At 46.2% G+C, this 17,954-nt stretch overlaps 1 protein-coding gene across 3 annotated transcripts in view; it reads right to left on the bottom strand.

Moving 5' to 3' along the window:
* The window catches only part of LOC115176682 (protein PTHB1), a 217,099-nt gene that overhangs the window by 178,580 nt on the left and 20,565 nt on the right, over positions 1-17,954 (bottom strand). For all 3 annotated transcript variants that reach the window (XM_029736875.1, XM_029736878.1, XM_029736876.1), the window contains 8 exons: positions 17,047-17,221; positions 13,322-13,406; positions 13,064-13,241; positions 10,139-10,268; positions 6,359-6,543; positions 6,201-6,277; positions 5,453-5,506; positions 5,189-5,291 (listed from right to left, as the gene is read on the bottom strand). In XM_029736875.1, the coding sequence (XP_029592735.1) occupies positions 5,189-5,291; positions 5,453-5,506; positions 6,201-6,277; positions 6,359-6,543; positions 10,139-10,268; positions 13,064-13,241; positions 13,322-13,406; positions 17,047-17,221 (987 nt within the window). The remainder of the gene's footprint in view (positions 1-5,188; positions 5,292-5,452; positions 5,507-6,200; positions 6,278-6,358; positions 6,544-10,138; positions 10,269-13,063; positions 13,242-13,321; positions 13,407-17,046; positions 17,222-17,954) is intronic.

Genomic DNA, 17,954 nt, shown 5'->3' on the forward strand with positions numbered 1-17,954 from the left:
TACTAGACTACCATTCATTCAACATGCCTTGTTGCCGTTGGTGAACTGACTATAATCACATCATTAGCAGCCTACTGTTGACATACAGCGATATCAAGAAGACAGATGAAGAATTGATTCATTAACATAGGCCTACTAATCTTTAACAGTCTAACATAACTTCCTGGGAAGGAAAGTATTAGCGCAATTAGGGGCGTTCATTTTTTACATCGCCGTTTCTTTATGTCAAGTTACACCCATTGATGCCTGCCACGTTAACTGTCCTAACAGGTCACGCTAGTTATCCTAACATGTATTGAAAACAAAATCTGTGTCGAAAAACCATCAGTCTCATAACACCGGAACTGTCCAATGGCAGGTATCAATGAGCATTTCCTGATATCAAGGAGCACCCACATCAAGAAATGCCCCAAATTGCAGTCTGCAATTACGCCATATTGGTATTTTAGGGGTGTTTTTCATACCAGCGTACTTTGACCTCAAATTGCCGGCATGGTACGCAAAATGCGTGCAGGTTGGCTTTTTCCCTCTTCTCCATCTCTCTCGCTGTATTCTTCTCTGTCTCTGGCTCTTCCTGCTGACACTGGGCCCAGGAGGGTAGTGTGTTCTGTAGCACCACCTCTAACACCATTCTACTATACATGGAGGCAGTCAAAGGTCAGACAAGAACCCTTACATGAGCACACACAGCGCCAGAGAGGAGGAGAGACAGTGGCTGAGTGGAGAAAAAAGGAAGAAACAGAAAGGAGTGTGAGAAGAGGCAGAGAAACCAAAAGGGCCAGCACTTTCTCTGCGCTCCGTCAGACGCTCTGACAGCGTGACAAGCCCTCTCCCTCCATCACTCTCCTTTTCAAAAAACAGGGGCAGGCTTGCTTTTAACCCCTCGACCCTGACGCCGCGAGCAAATAGTGACCAGACAGTCTAAGTGTTACCACACCATTAGCGCCCAGCGTAGAACAACAATAACAACAAGAGAGCAGGACACAAATCCCCCTCGTATCTCCTTCCCCCCTCTCCTTCGTTCTCCCACTCACTCCTTCCCTCAGGGCCTGAGTTAAGCGAAGGACATTTCGCTTTGACCTTAGGTGACCTCGGCCACCCACCCCTTGGAGTAGACGGGTCAAGAGGGGTCGGCAGGGTAATGCGCACCGCACACAGAGCAGAGAGGGAAAGTGTGTTGAGGGTGTTTAGAGTGCAAAGAGTGTGTGCATGCGCCACTGAGAGAATCATTGTGTGTGAGCATGTGTGAGACCGTGAAAGAGACTGTAAAAGAGAGAATGTTTGTGCATGTGTGTGAGAGAGTGTCTGCAAGAGTATTAAACGGTGTAGTGTTTTGGTGTTAGGGTGTGTGTGTGTGTGTGTGTGGGGGCACATACTGACACTTGCAGAGACCCATTAGGGATCTCGGGGACAGATCAGCGGGGCGCTAAATGGCCACCTTTGACCTTTTGGGGTCAAGACAGGTCACATCCCTGTGTAGGGTCTGTTAGAGCAATCCATCCAAAGCCTCTGTGGTACGCTCCACAAAGCAGGACCATCAGATAAGACTCACTTAACATATACTACCGGTCAAAAGTTTTAGAACACCTACTCATTCAAGGGTTTTTCTTTATTTTTACTATTTTATACATTGTAGAATAATAGTGAAGACATCAACACTATGAAATAACACATATGGAATCATGTAGCAACCAAAAAAAAGTGATAAATGACAGCTTTGCAAACTCTTGGCATTCGCTCAACTAGCTTCATGAATGCATTTCAATTAACAGGTGTGCCTTCTTAAAAGCAAATTTGTGAAATTTCTTTCCTTCTTAATGCGTTTGAGCCTATCAGTTGTGTTGTGACAAGGTAGGGAGGGTATACAGAAGATGGCACTATTTGGTAAAAGACTAAGTCCATATTATGGCAAGAACAAATTAAATAAGCAAAGAGAAACGACAGTCAGTCCATCATTACTTTAAGACATGAAGGTCAGTCAATACGGAAAATTAAGAACTTTGAAAGTTTCTTCAAGTGCAGTCGCAATAAACATCAAGCACTATGATGAAACTGGCTCTCATGAGGATCGCCACAGGAAAGGAAGACCCAGAGTTACCTCTGCTGCAGAGGATACGTTCATTAGAGTTACCAGCCTCAGAAATTGTAGCCCAAATAAATGCTTCAGAGTTCAAGTAACAGACACATCTCAACATCAACTGTTCAGAGGAGACTGAGTGAATCAGGCCTTCGTGGTCCAATTGCTGCAAAGAAACCACTACTAAAAGGACACCAATAAGAAAGAGAGACTTGCTTGGGCCAAGAAACATGAGCAATGTTCATTAGACCAGTGGAAATGTGTCCTTTGGTCTGGAGTCCAAATTGGAGATATTTGGTTCCAACCGCCGTGTCTTTGTGAGATGCGGTGTGGGTGAACGGATGATCTCCGCATGTGTATTTCCCACCGTAAAGCATGGAGGAGGTGGTATTATGGTGTGGGGGTGCTTTGTTGATGACACTGTCTGTGATTTATTTAGAATTCAAGACACACTTAACCAGCATTCTGCTGCACGCATTCTGCTGCACACCTCCAGGCTGTGTAAAGGCTATTTTACCAAGAAGGAGAGTGATAGAGTGCTGCATAAGATGACCTGGCCTCCACAATCCTCCGACCTCAACCGAATTGAGATGGTTTGGGATGAGTCGGACCGCAGAGTGAAGGAAAAGCAGCCAACAAGTGCTCAGCATATGTGGGAACTCCTTCAAGACTGTTGGAAAAGCATTCCAGGTGAAGCTGGTTGAGATAATGCCAAGAGTGTGCAAAGCTGTCATCAAGCCAAAGGGTGGCTACTTTGAAGAATCTCAAATATATTTTGTTTTGTTTAACACTTTTTTGGTTACCACATGATTCTATATGTGTTATTTCATAGTTTTGATGTCTTCACTATTATTCTACAATGTAGAAAATAGTAAAAATAAAGAAAAACCTTTGAATGAGTAGGTGTTCTAAAACTTTAGACCGGTAGTGTACGTTAACACATTTTTTTTTATAGCAATGTAATGCAACTACTATCATATCAGTGTGGGGGGTGTGAGTCCTTGTGACCTGCCCAGTTGACTGGTTTAGATTTCTACCTGTCACACTGACAGGCTTAACAATCCACCAGGTTTCCCAGGTCTGTATCATATGATGATTATGAGGTAAGGATGAAAACGAGCAGACACCGCAGCTCTCTAGGATCAAAGCTAAGTGCATGCCACCTCTGAGGTGTTTGCGTGCATGTGTGTGTGTGTGGAGGGTGTTACTGTCAGTGTGTACTTATGTATTAATGGAATACTTGGCTCTTATCTAGAAATGCACTACTTAGTGATTTAAATCAGACTACCAAACCTGTAACCAGGGAACGAGGAGAGACAGAGACAGAGAACAAAGAAGGTAGTGTGGTGGACAGGACAGGGGGACTGGGTTGCCATCTGAGATGAATAAAGAGTGAAATAACAATAAAAATCAGAAGGCGCTGCCTCCCCCACGAACCCAGGACAGGCCAAGCTGAGCGGAGGGATGGAGTTTCTAAACAGAGCATCCTGCGGTGGCACACACACACAGTCAAAGAATCAAAGACACATGGACATTGGTCTGTTGGTCTGTGCCAAACTCACACACTCCAACACACAGAGGCTAACTGGGCAGCCCCAGCTCTCCATTCCCAATAATAAAAAACAGACAAGACATCAGAGGAAGGGAGTGAGAGTGAGAGGAAGATCTGTAGAGAGAAAGCTAAAGGCAGAAAGTGTGGGAGATGGAGAGATAAAGGTGACAAGAGAGATAGAGGAGAAAGAGAGAGTGGGACTCAGAGACAGATGAAGATGGAGTTTATAGATATAACAGATCGAGAGACAGAGGGAGAGAGAAACTAAAACATGTGGTATGTGTGTGTACACTACACTGTGCACTTCAACAAGACACAGTATGGGCCAAATCCGCTCATTCTGGACAAAAATCTTTCAATGATTCAAAAGTCCCATTAAAAAGGTTTAACTGGCTGTTATCCTAACCTGTTATGAAAACAAATCATTTGTGTCGAAAAACCATCAGTCTCATAAAACTGGAACTGACCAATTGACTGACCAATCGCAGGCACCAATGAGCGTTTCCTGACATCAAGGAGCACCCACATCAAGAACCGCCCCAAATTGCAGTCTGAGTTTATAGATATATAACAGATCGAGAGACAGAGGGAGAGAGAAACTAAAACATGTGGTATGTGTATATGTGTGTGTACACTACACTGTGCACTTCAACAAGACACAGTATGGGCCAAATCCGCTCATTCTGGACAAAATCATTCAATGAGTCAAAAGTCCCATTAAAAAGGTTTGACTGGATGTACATCTAGGTGGTCCTGGAAATCCAACGTCAAACGTTTCTATCCTGGGCCAAACACATCCATGGTGGGGTCAGGTAAGGGTAGGGTGGGGTAGAGGGGTGGGTGTGTGTGTGTGGGGTTCGGGGCCTGGGTTTCACAGCAGAGGACTGCTGATAGACTGGTGGAGAGCAGCGGCAGGTTTCTGTGTGTGGGAGACAAAGAGCGTGGCATAAACACACCGAGTCATCGCTGGTTCACCGTGTGTGTGTTTAATCTGCTGCGTTGTGATGACTGCCATGGTTACGCATGCATTACCTAACTAATCTTTTAGCTGTCATGACTAACAGCTATCTTAAATGATGAGGAAAACTTTTGCTTGAAAATGTGGTTCTATAATCTCCAACACCTCTACTAAACTACAGTAGGCTAGTGGAAAAATGGATCCCAACTAGGCAGACACACAGGACTAAACACTTTTAGGGCTACCAGACTTTTCTCCAAATGTTCTTACATCACGTTCCAGCTTTTCATCACAAAAGCTTCAAGTACATCAGTCTCTTTGCACTGCTCTCAGACACTGTGATAAAACTGATAACATGAAACCGGTTTCTAGGAATTGGGAAGGTTGCGGTAGCAGACTGTTCTGTTTGCTTTGGGTGAGAGTTTACAGCGTTTGCTTGACCGTGTCAAGGTAACCATGTACCTCCGTTTCATTCATTCAGATTATAGAACCTTTCATGTCTGCTGTCTCATACTGATAATGTCTGAGCCCCCAGGGGAACACACACGTTCTTTCTTTCACTCACTCTCTATAAAGATAAGGAGGTGAGAAGGAGACTTACCCAGAGGTTCCAACACAAGCTGATCCTGGGTGACAGCCAGTGGAGGCTGAACACACACAGTCAGCTTAGGACCCTGCAACGCACAGCGACTCGTCACCTTGATCTGAGAAAAAGAGATGGATGGAGAGGCAGGAGAAAAAGAGAAACAGAGGAAGACATTTATACATTTCACAAGTTGCAGCTAAAATAGTTAGACGAGTGAGTCAAATGAAATTAGCCTTGATGTCTGCATCTTGATGAAGTCAGCAAGTGTGCGACACATACCTTCACTGTGACTGAGGGGACGGGTAGACCATCAATGTCCGGGATGAGCGCTTGCTACAGAGAGAGAGAGAATGTCAGGATATACCAGTCTGTATGTGTAGCTTTCATTGTGTGTGTGTTTGGTTTTACTATCCTTGTGGGGACCAGAAGACCTCACAAGGATCGTAAAATAAAGAAAGTTAGGACAAGTGGGGACATTTCGCCGATCGCCACAAGGAAAAGGGCTATTTTAGGCTTAGGTTAGGGTTTAGGGGTTAGGTTTAGGGTTAGGTTTAGGGGTTAGGTTTAGGGGTTAGGTTTAGGGTTAGGGTTAGGGGTTAGGTTTAGGGGTTAGGTTTAGGGTTAGGTTTAGGGGTTAGGTTTAGGGTTAGGGGCTAGGTTTAGGGTTTAGGGTTAGGTTTAGGGTTAGGTTTAGGGGTTAGGTTTAGGGTTAGGGGCTAGGTTTAGGGTTTAGGGTTAGGTTTAGGGTTAGGTTTAGGGGTTAGGTTTAGGGGTTAGGGTTAGGTTTAGGGTTAGGTTTAGGGTTAGAGCTCGGTTGTGCTTCTACATCTGTGTTGCTTGCTGCTTGGGGTTTTAAGATGGGTTTCTGCTGATGTAAAAAGGGCTTTATAAATACATTTGATTTGAAGGGTTAGAGAAAATAGGATGCTGAGTGGAATTCAATTGTTTGGTCCCCACAAGGATAGTAAAACAAACGTCTGTGTTCATTTCAGCGTGTGTATGTGTGTTTTTGTGTGTGTGTGATCACCGATGTGCTGTCCATGTTAGTGGAGACTGTGGCTGTAACAGTCAGATCCTCATCTGTCTCTGCTACAGGAAGTATATCTACGACAGAGAAGGAGTCAGGAAATATCCTACAATACACAAATACACACAAAGACTGTTCACGGTGTGTGTGTGTCCTACCAGCCTGGGTCCTGGTGGCCTGTCTGATGACTCTCTGCAGACTCTTCATCTCAGTGTCGATCTGGGAGTAGTCCTGTTCGCGGGCGTCCACCTTGGGCGTGGAGAAGAAGGAGGGGTCTGTGCCCATGTAGGAACACTGCAGGTGGCCCTCATTGCTCAGGGTCACCACCACACCCTTCAGGTCCCTATGAGGGGTTGAAACATCTGCCTTGGTCACAAACAGAAAAACTGCCATAGGATTTGTGTGAGGAAAAACAGTTTCATAGCAGGTTTTCAGCACCCATCATTGAGAGATAGAGAATAAAAAAGAGAAATAGAAAAAGATAATGAAAGGGACAGAAAAAAAACTAGTTAGGAGATGTGATGCAGTGTGTGTGGTAACTGGTTGCAGATGTGTTGTGGTGCCAGGGCAGTGAGGCAGTAACACCCCCCCCACACACAGGGGGTTTCCAGCCCAGAGGAGTAGTAAGTCCCACACCTGCAGGAGAGGGGGTATAAACCCCCCTTTTACTGCTGCAGGGGCACATTCACAACTACTCCCTCTCCCCTCCAAACAACCAGCCCTCCCCCATTTCTAAAGCCCCCCATATGTAGCAGCAGCCCTGCCGCCACAGGGGAGGGATTGACCTACCCAACCTACCCACTCAGCCATCCAAATAAAATGTCATCGCTATAACACTATTCTATAAAAGTCAAGCATGTTCTCTAATTGTGTGCTTGTGCGTGTGTTTCTTTCCCATCAGGTCTAAAGTCCAGTTCAAGCGTTCCGTTTCCCTTTTGTCCACATACAAGGTATTTTTCATTGTTATTCAATCCAGAAAGTCTCAATGGGATAAGTTAGTTGTCCCTTGATAAAGATGAGCAATAATGACTGTATAAAATTAAATAATTTAAATACTGAGCTATATAGTATGCAAAAACAAATTGGGAAATTCTATTTCATAGTAATACAAGTGCTCAGAGAAAGAGATTTTGTTTAACAAGTAAAAAAAAAAAAACTGCAGGAATGTCCACCAGAGATTTTGCCAGAGGATTGAATGTTCATTTCTCTACCATAAGCCGCCTTGCGGCAGATTTGGCAGTACGTCCTACCGGCATCACAACACCAGAACACATGTATGGCGTTGCGTGGGCGAGTGGTTTGCTGACGTCAATGTTGTGAACAGAGTGCCCCGTGGTGGTGGGGTTATTGTGTGGACAGGCATAAGCTACGGACAACAAACACAATTACATTTTATCGACGGCAATACCTTGATGAGATCCTGAGGCCCATTTTTTTTTAAAGGTATCTGTATGCCAAATCATGGAAAATCCATAGATTCGGGCCTAATGAATTTATTTCAATTGACTGATTACCTCATTTAAATTTCTGCATGTTGCGTTTTTGTTTTTGTTCAGTACAAATAGGACTAGAATGTGTTTCTAAACAGTTCTACATTAATTTGGACGCTACCATGATTAAGGATTATCCTGAATGAATCGGGAATAATGATGAGTGAAAAAGTTAGAGGGTCAAATATCATACCCCCAAGACATGCAAATCTCTCACCATTAACAACATGTCTAGGGGGTGTGATTTTTCTCACTCATCATTAGTCATTTACCTGTGGTAAATTCAATTGATTGGACATGACTTGGAAAGGCACACACCTGGGGTGGCAGGTAGCCTAGTGGTTAGAATGTTGCGCCAATAACCGAAAGGTTGCTGGATCGAATCCCCGAGCTGACAAGGTAAAAATCTGTCATCTTGCCCCTGAACAAGGCAGTTAACCCAGTTCTACATTATGGTATGCCGTCACTGTAAATAAGAATTTGTTCTTAAATAAAAGGTTACATTTTAAAATAAGGTCCCACAGTTGACAGTGCATGTCAGAGCAAAAACCAAGCCAAAGGAATTGCCGTATAGCTCCGAGACAGGACTGTGTCAAGGCACAGATCTGGGGAAGGGTACCAAAACATTTCTGCAGCATTGAAGGACCCCAAGAAGTTTGGAACCACCAAGTCTCTTCCTAGAGCTGGCCCCCCAGCCAAACTGAGCAATCGGGGGAGAAGGGCCTTGGTCAGGGAGTTGACCAAGAACCTGATGGTCGCTCTGACAGAGTTCCAGAGTTCCTTTGTGGAGATGGGAGACGTTCTCTGCTCTCTGGTCTGATGAAACCAAGATTGAAACCAAGACCCTTGATGAAAACCTGCTCCAGAGCAGGTCTGGAGCAGGTTTTCATCAAGGCTCTCACTGTACTTTGCTCCATTCATCTTTCCTTCGATCCTAACTAGTATCCCAGTCCCTGCCGCTGAAAAACATCCCCACAGCATGATGTTGCCACCACCATGCTTCACTGTAGTGATGGTGCCAGGTTTCCTCCAGATGTGATGCTTGGCATCATTATTCATCACTGTTTGTGTTGTAAATAATTGTTGTAAATTGCGGTGTGATTATGGCCATTAAGATGCGATGACATTTAGTACTACAGTCCACCACTCCCTTATCTGTTTTGATTGGCCAGCTGTAAGACATTGTGAAATCATTTCCTCTCAGGGATTTTGGTGGATTTCTCATGGTGATAACCATAACAACTGGTGATCATTAATAATAACACACTAATAATAACAAACCTGGCATATGGGCTTCATAGAGTGTGTGTACGCGAGTATGCCTGTGGGTGAGAGAGTAGTGCTCAGCAGAGAGAGAGAGAGAGAGAATGAAGGCTACACGTGTGGCCTATGTAGAATGTGTTCTGTAAGGTTGCGTGGAGGATGAGTGTGTAACTGTGTGTGCTATGCAAATGTGTGTTTGTTCTTCGGAGGAGCCAGAGAGAGGCTCATCTAGTTGGTGCTGACAGAAGGGCTCTTTAGAATGGAGCCAACAGAGCAGAGCTACTGAGACACACACAGGGACACTCACCCATGGAGCACAGGAATGGAGCCAACACACAGGGACACTCACCCATGGAGCACAGGAATGGAGCCAACACACAGGGACACTCACCCATGGAGCACAGGAATGGAGCCAACACACAGGGACACTCACCCATGGAGCACAGGAATGGAGCCAACACACAGGGACACTCACCCATGGAGCACAGGAATGGAGCCAACACACAGGGACACTCACCCATGGAGCACAGGAATGGAGCCAACACACAGGGACACTCACCCATGGAGCACAGGAATGGAGCCAACACACTGGGACACTCACCCATGGAGCACAGGAATGGAGCCAACACACAGGGACACTCACCCATGGAGCACAGGAATGGAGCCAACACACAGGGACACTCACCCATGGAGCACAGGAATGGAGCCAACACACAGGGACACTCACCCATGGAGCACAGGAATGGAGCCAACACACAGGGACACTCACCCATGGAGCACAGGAATAGCTCCATTTGAGTGCTTCCACCACTCCCATTCCATTTAGAGTCCCACTCTCCTCTCCTCCTTTCATCCACAGGGGTATCTGTTACCTTATCGGATCAGTGGCATCTGAGCACACACTGTGTGTTTAAGTGTATCGGCGTGAAGTTACCATCAACTTTGGGGTCCATTTCAGATAAGTAAATTGAAGAGAGGGAATTCATGAATGGAAAAACTACTAACTTACAACTTCTTCTTTTGTTAAATGTGGGGGTTGGCTTTTGAATTTCATTTCCTAAATTGACAGAATGGAAATGATCCAATCCTGGTTACAGTACACAACCACCAAATTCATGGCAACACCAACACACCAAACATAGCAGCAGCGGGTGCCATGGTAACGGGTGGGGTGGGTGTACTCACGGGAAGTTAGCGAGCCTGACAGCCACGGGGGAACAGGAGAGCTGGGCGGCCCACTTCAACGTCACATCCTGGTACACCAGCAGCATGTTGTTATGGTTACCGACCAGGGTGTTGGTGGTGCCTTCAGACACTGGGAAGAGAAGGAGGGGTCAGAGGTTAGTTACAGTCACAGGAGATGCATGACACCTAATGAAAGGTGCTTTATAAATGCAATCCTTCCATCCATCAGTCATCAATGGGATATCGATTTGCTTGGAGTTGCTTTGGAAGGCTAGAAGCCAGTCCATAAAATGACAATAAACCTTCAATGAATATTTAACAATTTAGAAAGCAAAAAGATCTCAAGTCACTACAAATGAATTAAACAAGGCCTAGTTCTGGGGTGAGGGTATGTCTTTGAGGTAGCAGAAGATTCATTTGTGAGAACACACACGGTTAAAACCCGGGTTGAGCTGAAATGGTCTAGCATGAAAACGCCTTTTGGTTTGGCCGCGCGCGCACACAAGCATTTACCTTGACTGCCACCATGGGAGATCTGAGATGCACCCGCAACCCACGCCTAGCCAACCTCATTTGGATAGAGGGCAGGGGCGGGCAAGGCCAAAATGACAAGAGTTTATATAGGACTCCCTCCATCCACTACATACAGCAGCATTTATTTTCTCCTCTTTCGCTCCTCTTGGTTCATTCTGTTCTGCCACTGCGGCCAGGCACTGTATTAATAGCAGTGGATCAGACAGACATGTGGCATGGTTTCCCTGAACACACCTTACCCTGAGGTGTATGTGTGTGTACACTAATTATAAGTGATTATTATCAATGCTGGGGTTAAGTGGCTGTATTATCACTCATTGAGGGAAAACCAGAGGATGAGAGAGAGAGAGGGCGGGCAAAGAAACGAGGGAGAGAGAGAAAAGGAGAACGCAAGCCAAAAAAGGCAGCTGCATAGCGGAGGGCCAGAGGGGAAAACCTGTGAAATATTGAGAGCGGGCCGGTAAACCGCTAAAGTTCCAGCCAAAACAATGTGAAAGTCAGCAGCCCAGAAAGTTCCTCTCCCTCTCTCTGTATTGAAAACACAACCGCAGCAGATTACAATAGCGGGAAGCCATTTGCCATACTATCCGGGTGGCTGCTGAAAACACAACCAGAGAAAACTATCGAGGACTGTGATCGATGTCACCTGGGATCCTGGCCTGAATAGAGGAACAATGTGAATGGAATGGGAATAGTGTGATGTAAGGTTGTGTGTGTATACCAGAGGGAATGGTGCTCACAGGTCAAACACAACTCAATGAGGAAACGGCAGGTGCCTCTGGTTTAAAAAAAAAATACATTTCTCTCAACCACACTGCTTCTCCTCTTCCATCCCTCTCTCTTTCCTTTCCTCCCTCTCACCTATTTCCCTCCCTTAGCCTTTTTTTTCTCTCCCGCTATCCTTCCCTTGCCATCCCTCTCTCCATGTATATACAGGTAACTGCCAAAATAAAGGAAACACTGGACTAAATGAGGGCTACAAAGTATATTGAAAGCAGGTGCTTCCACACAGGTGTGGTTCCTGAGTTAATTAAGCGATTAACCTCCCATCATGCTTAGGGTCATGTATACAAAATGTCCAGTTGACCATTATTTTGGCTACCATGGCTAGAAGAAGAGAACTCAGTGATTTTGAAAGAGAGGTCTCAAAGAAGCATAAGGATTTTAACATGCAGAACATGCTGTGTGTGTGTGTGTGTGTGTGTGCTTATGCAGGTGACGGTGCTGTGTGTTGCATGTTCGAGGTGCTACATATGCTAAATATGGATCCGATTAGAGCGTGCCTTGCTCTGTGACATTTCCTACTTCCTCTGGTTGGAGTGGTATGTTGGGAGTCAGTCAGGACAGACAGATGCACTGTGTAGAGCTGTACTCCGGTCCCTCATTAAACCCAACCCAGGAGCCGAGAGACTCCCTATCAGATGAACCTGAGCTCACGGACAAACGCTCATTCTGCTACCGCCACACACACTGGACAGGCATGGGGAATGTCCTACCACCACTAGAAATATGTGTTAGACCAGTATCTACATAGCAGTCCTAAAACAAAGACTGGATAGAAGAGTCAGCAATAATATTCATCAATAATATGGAGGATGGATATCTAATATGTCCGACAAACAGTGTGTCTGACATCAAGCAGTAAACAAGCTAATGATATCAAGCAGTAAAGCAGTCTTATGTGAGGAAGCGGCTAGGGTTGTACCATTACCTGAGGAGTAGGGGAGGAAGCACTAGTATTGCACCCTTGCCTGAGGAGTGGGGGAGGAAGCAGTAGGGCTCCACCATTACCTGAGGAGTAGGGGAGGAAGCAGTAGGGCTCCACCATTACCTGAGGAGTAGGGGAGGAAGCAGTAGGGCTCCACCATTACCTGAGGAGTAGGGGAGGAAGCAGTAGGGCTCCACCATTACCTGAGGAGTAGGGGAGGAAGCAGTAGGGCTCCACCATTACCTGAGGAGTAGGGGAGGAAGCAGTAGGGCTCCACCATTACCTGAGGAGTAGGGGAGGAAGCAGTAGGGCTCCACCATTACCTGAGGAGTAGGGGAGGAAGCAGTAGGGCTCCACCATTACCTGAGGAGTAGGGGAGGAAGCAGTAGGGCTCCACCATTACCTGAGGAGTAGGGGAGGAAGCAGTAGGGCTCCACCATTACCTGAGGAGTAGGGGAGGAAGCAGTAGGGCTCCACCATTACCTGAGGAGTAGGGGAGGAAGCAGTAGGGCTCCACCATTACCTGAGGAGTAGGGGAGGAAGCTGTAGGGCTCCACCATTACCTGAGGAGTAGGGGAGGAAGCTGTAGGGCTCCACCATTACCTGAGGAGTAGGGGAGGAAGCAGTAGGGCTCCACCATTACCTGAGGAGTAGGGGAGGAAGCAGTAGGGCTCCACCATTACCTGAGGAGTAGGGGAGGAAGCAGCTGGGGTTGTACTCCAGTTTCTTCATGAAGCGGATATGTCCGTTGTCTTTGAGGCAGTACAGGTTCCTTTCGCCGCAAACAAAGATGGAGGACGGAGAGAAGTAGGGGACACTGAGGTCCAAGGCCTGCTCCCCCAGGACCAGGGTCCAGTCAGCCTGAGGGGGAAAACACACAGTGTTACACACACACACACACACACACACACACACACACACACACAGAGTTCTCCTCTCACCGTCAGTCTCTTCCCTGCGGTTTTGCTATGCTGCTCAGCATCCTGTCTGGTCTCTGCATCCGTGGCCACCGCCAGCGTCTCATACCTGGGTTAGGAACACTTAGGTTTAGACACACACACACACACACACACACACACTGTGCTCAGTGGTAACACTTCAGTTTAGACACACACACACACACACACACACACACACACACACACACACACACACACACACACACACACACACACACAGTGCTCAGTGGTAACACTTCAGTTTAGACACACACACACACTGTGCTCAGTGGTAACACTTCAGTTTAGACACACACACACACACACACTGTGCTCAGTGGTAACACTTCAGTTTAGACACACACACACACACACACACACACACACACTGTGCTCAGTGGTAGCACTTCAGTTGACACACACACACACACACACACACACACACACTGTGCTCAGTGGTAGCACTTCAGTTGACACACACACACACACACACACACACACACACACTGTGCTCAGTGGTAACACTTCAGTTTAGACACACACACACTGTGCTCAGTGGTAATACTTCAGTTTAGACACACACACACACACACACACACACACACACACACACACACACACACACACACACACACACACACACACACACACACACACACACACTGTGCTCAGTGGTAACACTTCAGTTTAGACACACACACACTGTGCTCAGTGGTAATACTTCAGTTTAGACACACACACACACACACACACACACACACTGTGCTCAGTGGTAACACTTCAGTTTAGACACACACACACACTGTGCTCAGTGGTAATACTTCAGTTTAGACACACACACACACACACACATACACTGTGCTCAGTGGTAACACTTCAGTTTAGACACACACACACACTGTGCTCAGTGGTAACACTTCAGTTTAGACACACACACACACACACACACACACACACACACACACACTGTGCTCAGTGGTAACACTTCAGTTTAGACACACACACACTGTGCTCAGTGGTAATACTTCAGTTTACACACACACACACACACACACACACACACACACACACACACACACACACTGTGCTCAGTGGTAACACTTCAGTTTAGACACACACACACTGTGCTCAGTGGTAATACTTCAGTTAAGACACACACACACACACACACACACACTGTGCTCAGTGGTAACACTTCAGTTTAGACACACACACACACACACACTGTGCTCAGTGGTAATACTTCAGTTTAGACACACACACACTGTGCTCAGTGGTAACACTTCAGTTTAGACACACACACACTGTGCTCAGTGGTAATACTTCAGCTGGACCCTCTGTCAGAAGCCCCACCGTCATAATAAATGACATAACAGACATCCATCGGTGTTATGACAACTCAAGTTTATGCCACAAAACATTTAGGTACGCTAGTTAGCTAGCATCATGCTTTTATGTTCTCAAACAATGGCCTTATTAATAGCAGTATCATGACACTGATCTGGAGTCAGTCTAGAGTAGTCTCGCAGTATGGCATTAATACAATCTGATTTCCAGTAAAAAGCTGGAACTGGCTATAGTAGCAACAGACATCTCTCACACACACACACACACACACACACACACACACACACACAGTCACCTGGCCCCTCGGGAGGGAGAAGGAAAAGCTGCTAAGAATCAGATAATTATGTGAAGGGAAATCAGGACCTGCTAAGTCCTGATGTTTATGGAGCTGGAAACGACAGGAGACTATTTGCTCTGTCAGGGAGAAAGTCTCTCCCTCTGAGAAAGGAATGGAGGGATGAACATGTCCAAAGACAACAGCAAGCAGTGCCAATGGGGAAGGTGGAGGAAGAGGAAACGGGACTATATTTTGCCGTTACAGGTTGCAGAGGGGTAACAATAGACTATACTCCTGACAAATGCACATCGAATAAGTGCACTTTGGTTTGCATTCATACATTACTTTTGATCAGCTATAAGAAACCTGAAGGCCTCAATCCTAAATGGATGGGAGAGTTTGGCACCATCTAGCCAAGACCTTTTAATGGCAGAGTACTATGGTCAGGACTGTTGGTGAATGAGCTACTGTGAAAGAGAATTAACACGTAGAATCACAAAGAGTGTGTGTGTGTATGTGTGTGAGTCCAAACCTTGAAGAACTGATCCACCAGCATACACACCGGTTGTAAACGGTGAGCACACACACATTCAGAGTTCCACAGCTCAGGCCAGCCCAGCGGAGCAGTGAGGGTGTGTTTACATGAGTATAAATATGTGCATAATATGCATGCACGGTTGTGTGTATGAAATGTATGATCATGTGTGCACATGAACATACTACCAACACACACCCCACGAGGCTCACCTTTAACCAGTTCAACCCACACAAACCCAGCCAACCTCTCCAGGTTGGATAGTCTCTCTCTGTGTCTCAGACAGCCCAGAGAGACACAGAGTGAGTGTGTGAAGCTGGGGAATGGAGGCTAGATGAAGTGTGGGGATGTGTGTGTGTGTGTGTGTGTGTGTGTGTGTGTGTGTGTGTGTCACTCAGCAGCCAGAGGAAATAGCCCTGTCATTTATATGAAAGAGGACATCTCCCTAATACTTCCCTGATACACAAACACAAAATCACATTCACCAACGCTAAAGCGGAGAGAAAATCAACATTACTGGCAAAACAAACCGAGGGAGCGGAACAGTTCTCTAGCTGACTGATATTAGGCAGTACATGACACTCAGAGCAAGGCTATTTCTAACTAACAGGCAGGATTTTCATTACCAAAATGCAGCTCTCCTCGTATCTACAGTTTTCATGACTTTTGATTGTAGATTTGATCAAAAAGCGGGATTCTAGCCACAGAGACCAAGTCTAGACACAGCCAAGTGTTAACTGGGGACATAGAGCGCTTCATCCTGGGCAGAATTATTGTTATTAGAATTCATATATACAGTCTGAGAATTGAAGAGCTGGAGGAGAGGAAGGGGGAACAGGGGGGTGAGGTCAGTGTTTCCGCAGGGATATCTCGTCTGGGGAAGCTCTTGATATCGGAGAAATCTGGGATAACAAACAGCTGGAAGGCCGGGTTTCACACACCGAAACACACACACTTCGGCCTTTCCCCAATCTCCATCCGGTTTTAGCAGGAGCGTGAAAAGGGAAAATCCCGGCGTGTGTTTGTAGAGGAAGGTAACTGTGATTATTGTGGAGGGGCGATGAATGACCAAAGTAGAGGAAAATAAAGACAGGGCTTACATGGGGAGCTGTGGCGATCAATGAGTGGAAATTTCATTAGGATGTGAAAATGTTAACTTAGCACCGGAGATAACCAGACTCAGCTGTGGCAATAGGGCCCAATACACCCAATCTGCCATCTGCAGTATCCCCTATACACACACACAGAACACTCTCCCCTATTATTTAAAGATGGTGCAGTGGTTTGTGGCGTTAGGAGGACTAGAAAATGGCCTCCCGTCTGCTGCACCACAGATGTATTTAAAGATCTAGTGTGGAGTAGCAGGCAGGCGGATGGCCTTCAGAGGCGACGAGAACACTTCTTCACTCACTTTTTCATTTACTTACTTACCCCTGAGGAGGGTGTGTGTATACGTGTGTGCGTGCTTTGCAGCGTATGTGTGTGTTTTGCAGCGTGTGTGTTGTAGCGTGTGTGTTGCAGCGTGTGTGTGTGTTTGCAGCGTGTGTGTTGCAGCGTGTGTGTGTGTACCTGTAGCTCTCCACCTGTCGTGCTGAGGACACAGTGAGGAAGGTGTCAGTGCGGGAGCAGTAACACAGAGGACCAGGCAGGAGGAAGCCAGGGAGGAAACGGCCAAATGAGTAACTCTCCTGCTCAAAGAACATCAGCATGCCATCCATTGACTGGATACACAGAGAGTGGTGGTCTGAGGGGAGATAATTAAAGACAAATGTTACATGAGCGTTGAATAAACGTTAATTCAACACAGAGGGTTAGGAAAATAACACATGACAACCTGGTGGAATCATACTGGCATCACAGAAAAGTACACACAATGACAGAACACAGACCTGAATGTTGCCTGACTAAATGACTTGCAGAACTGTATACGTTCTGTGGAAAAATGTATGCATCATACAGTTCTGCTTGACTTGGTGGGGCGGCGGGGTTATCTGCTCTGTTGTGTTGTTGTAGTGGTGGGTTATCTGCTCTGCTATGTTGTGTTGTTGTAGTGGTGGGTTATCTGCTCTGCTGTGTTGTTGTAGTGGTGGGCTATCTGCTCTGCTCTGCTGTGTTGTTGTAGTGGTGGGTTATCTGCTGTGCTGTGTTGTTGTAGTGGTGGGTTATCTGCTGTGCTATGTTGTGTTGTTGTAGTGGTGGGTTATCTGCTGTGCTATGTTGTGTTGTTGTAGTGGTGGGTTATCTGCTCTGCTATGTTATGTTGTTGTAGTGGTGGATTAGCTGCTCTGCTATGTTGTGTTGTTGTAGTGGTGGATTAGCTGCTCTGCTATGTTGTGTTGTTGTAGTGGTGGGTTAGCTGCTCTGCTATGTTGTGTTGTAGTGGTGGGTTAGCTGCTCTGCTATGTTGTGTTGTAGTGGTGGGTTAGCTGCTCTGCTATGTTGTGTTGTAGTGGTGGGTTAGCTGCTCTGCTATGTTG

This window comes from Salmo trutta, chromosome 37 (assembly GCF_901001165.1).
Source record: "Salmo trutta chromosome 37, fSalTru1.1, whole genome shotgun sequence".
NCBI lineage: Eukaryota > Metazoa > Chordata > Actinopteri > Salmoniformes > Salmonidae > Salmo > Salmo trutta.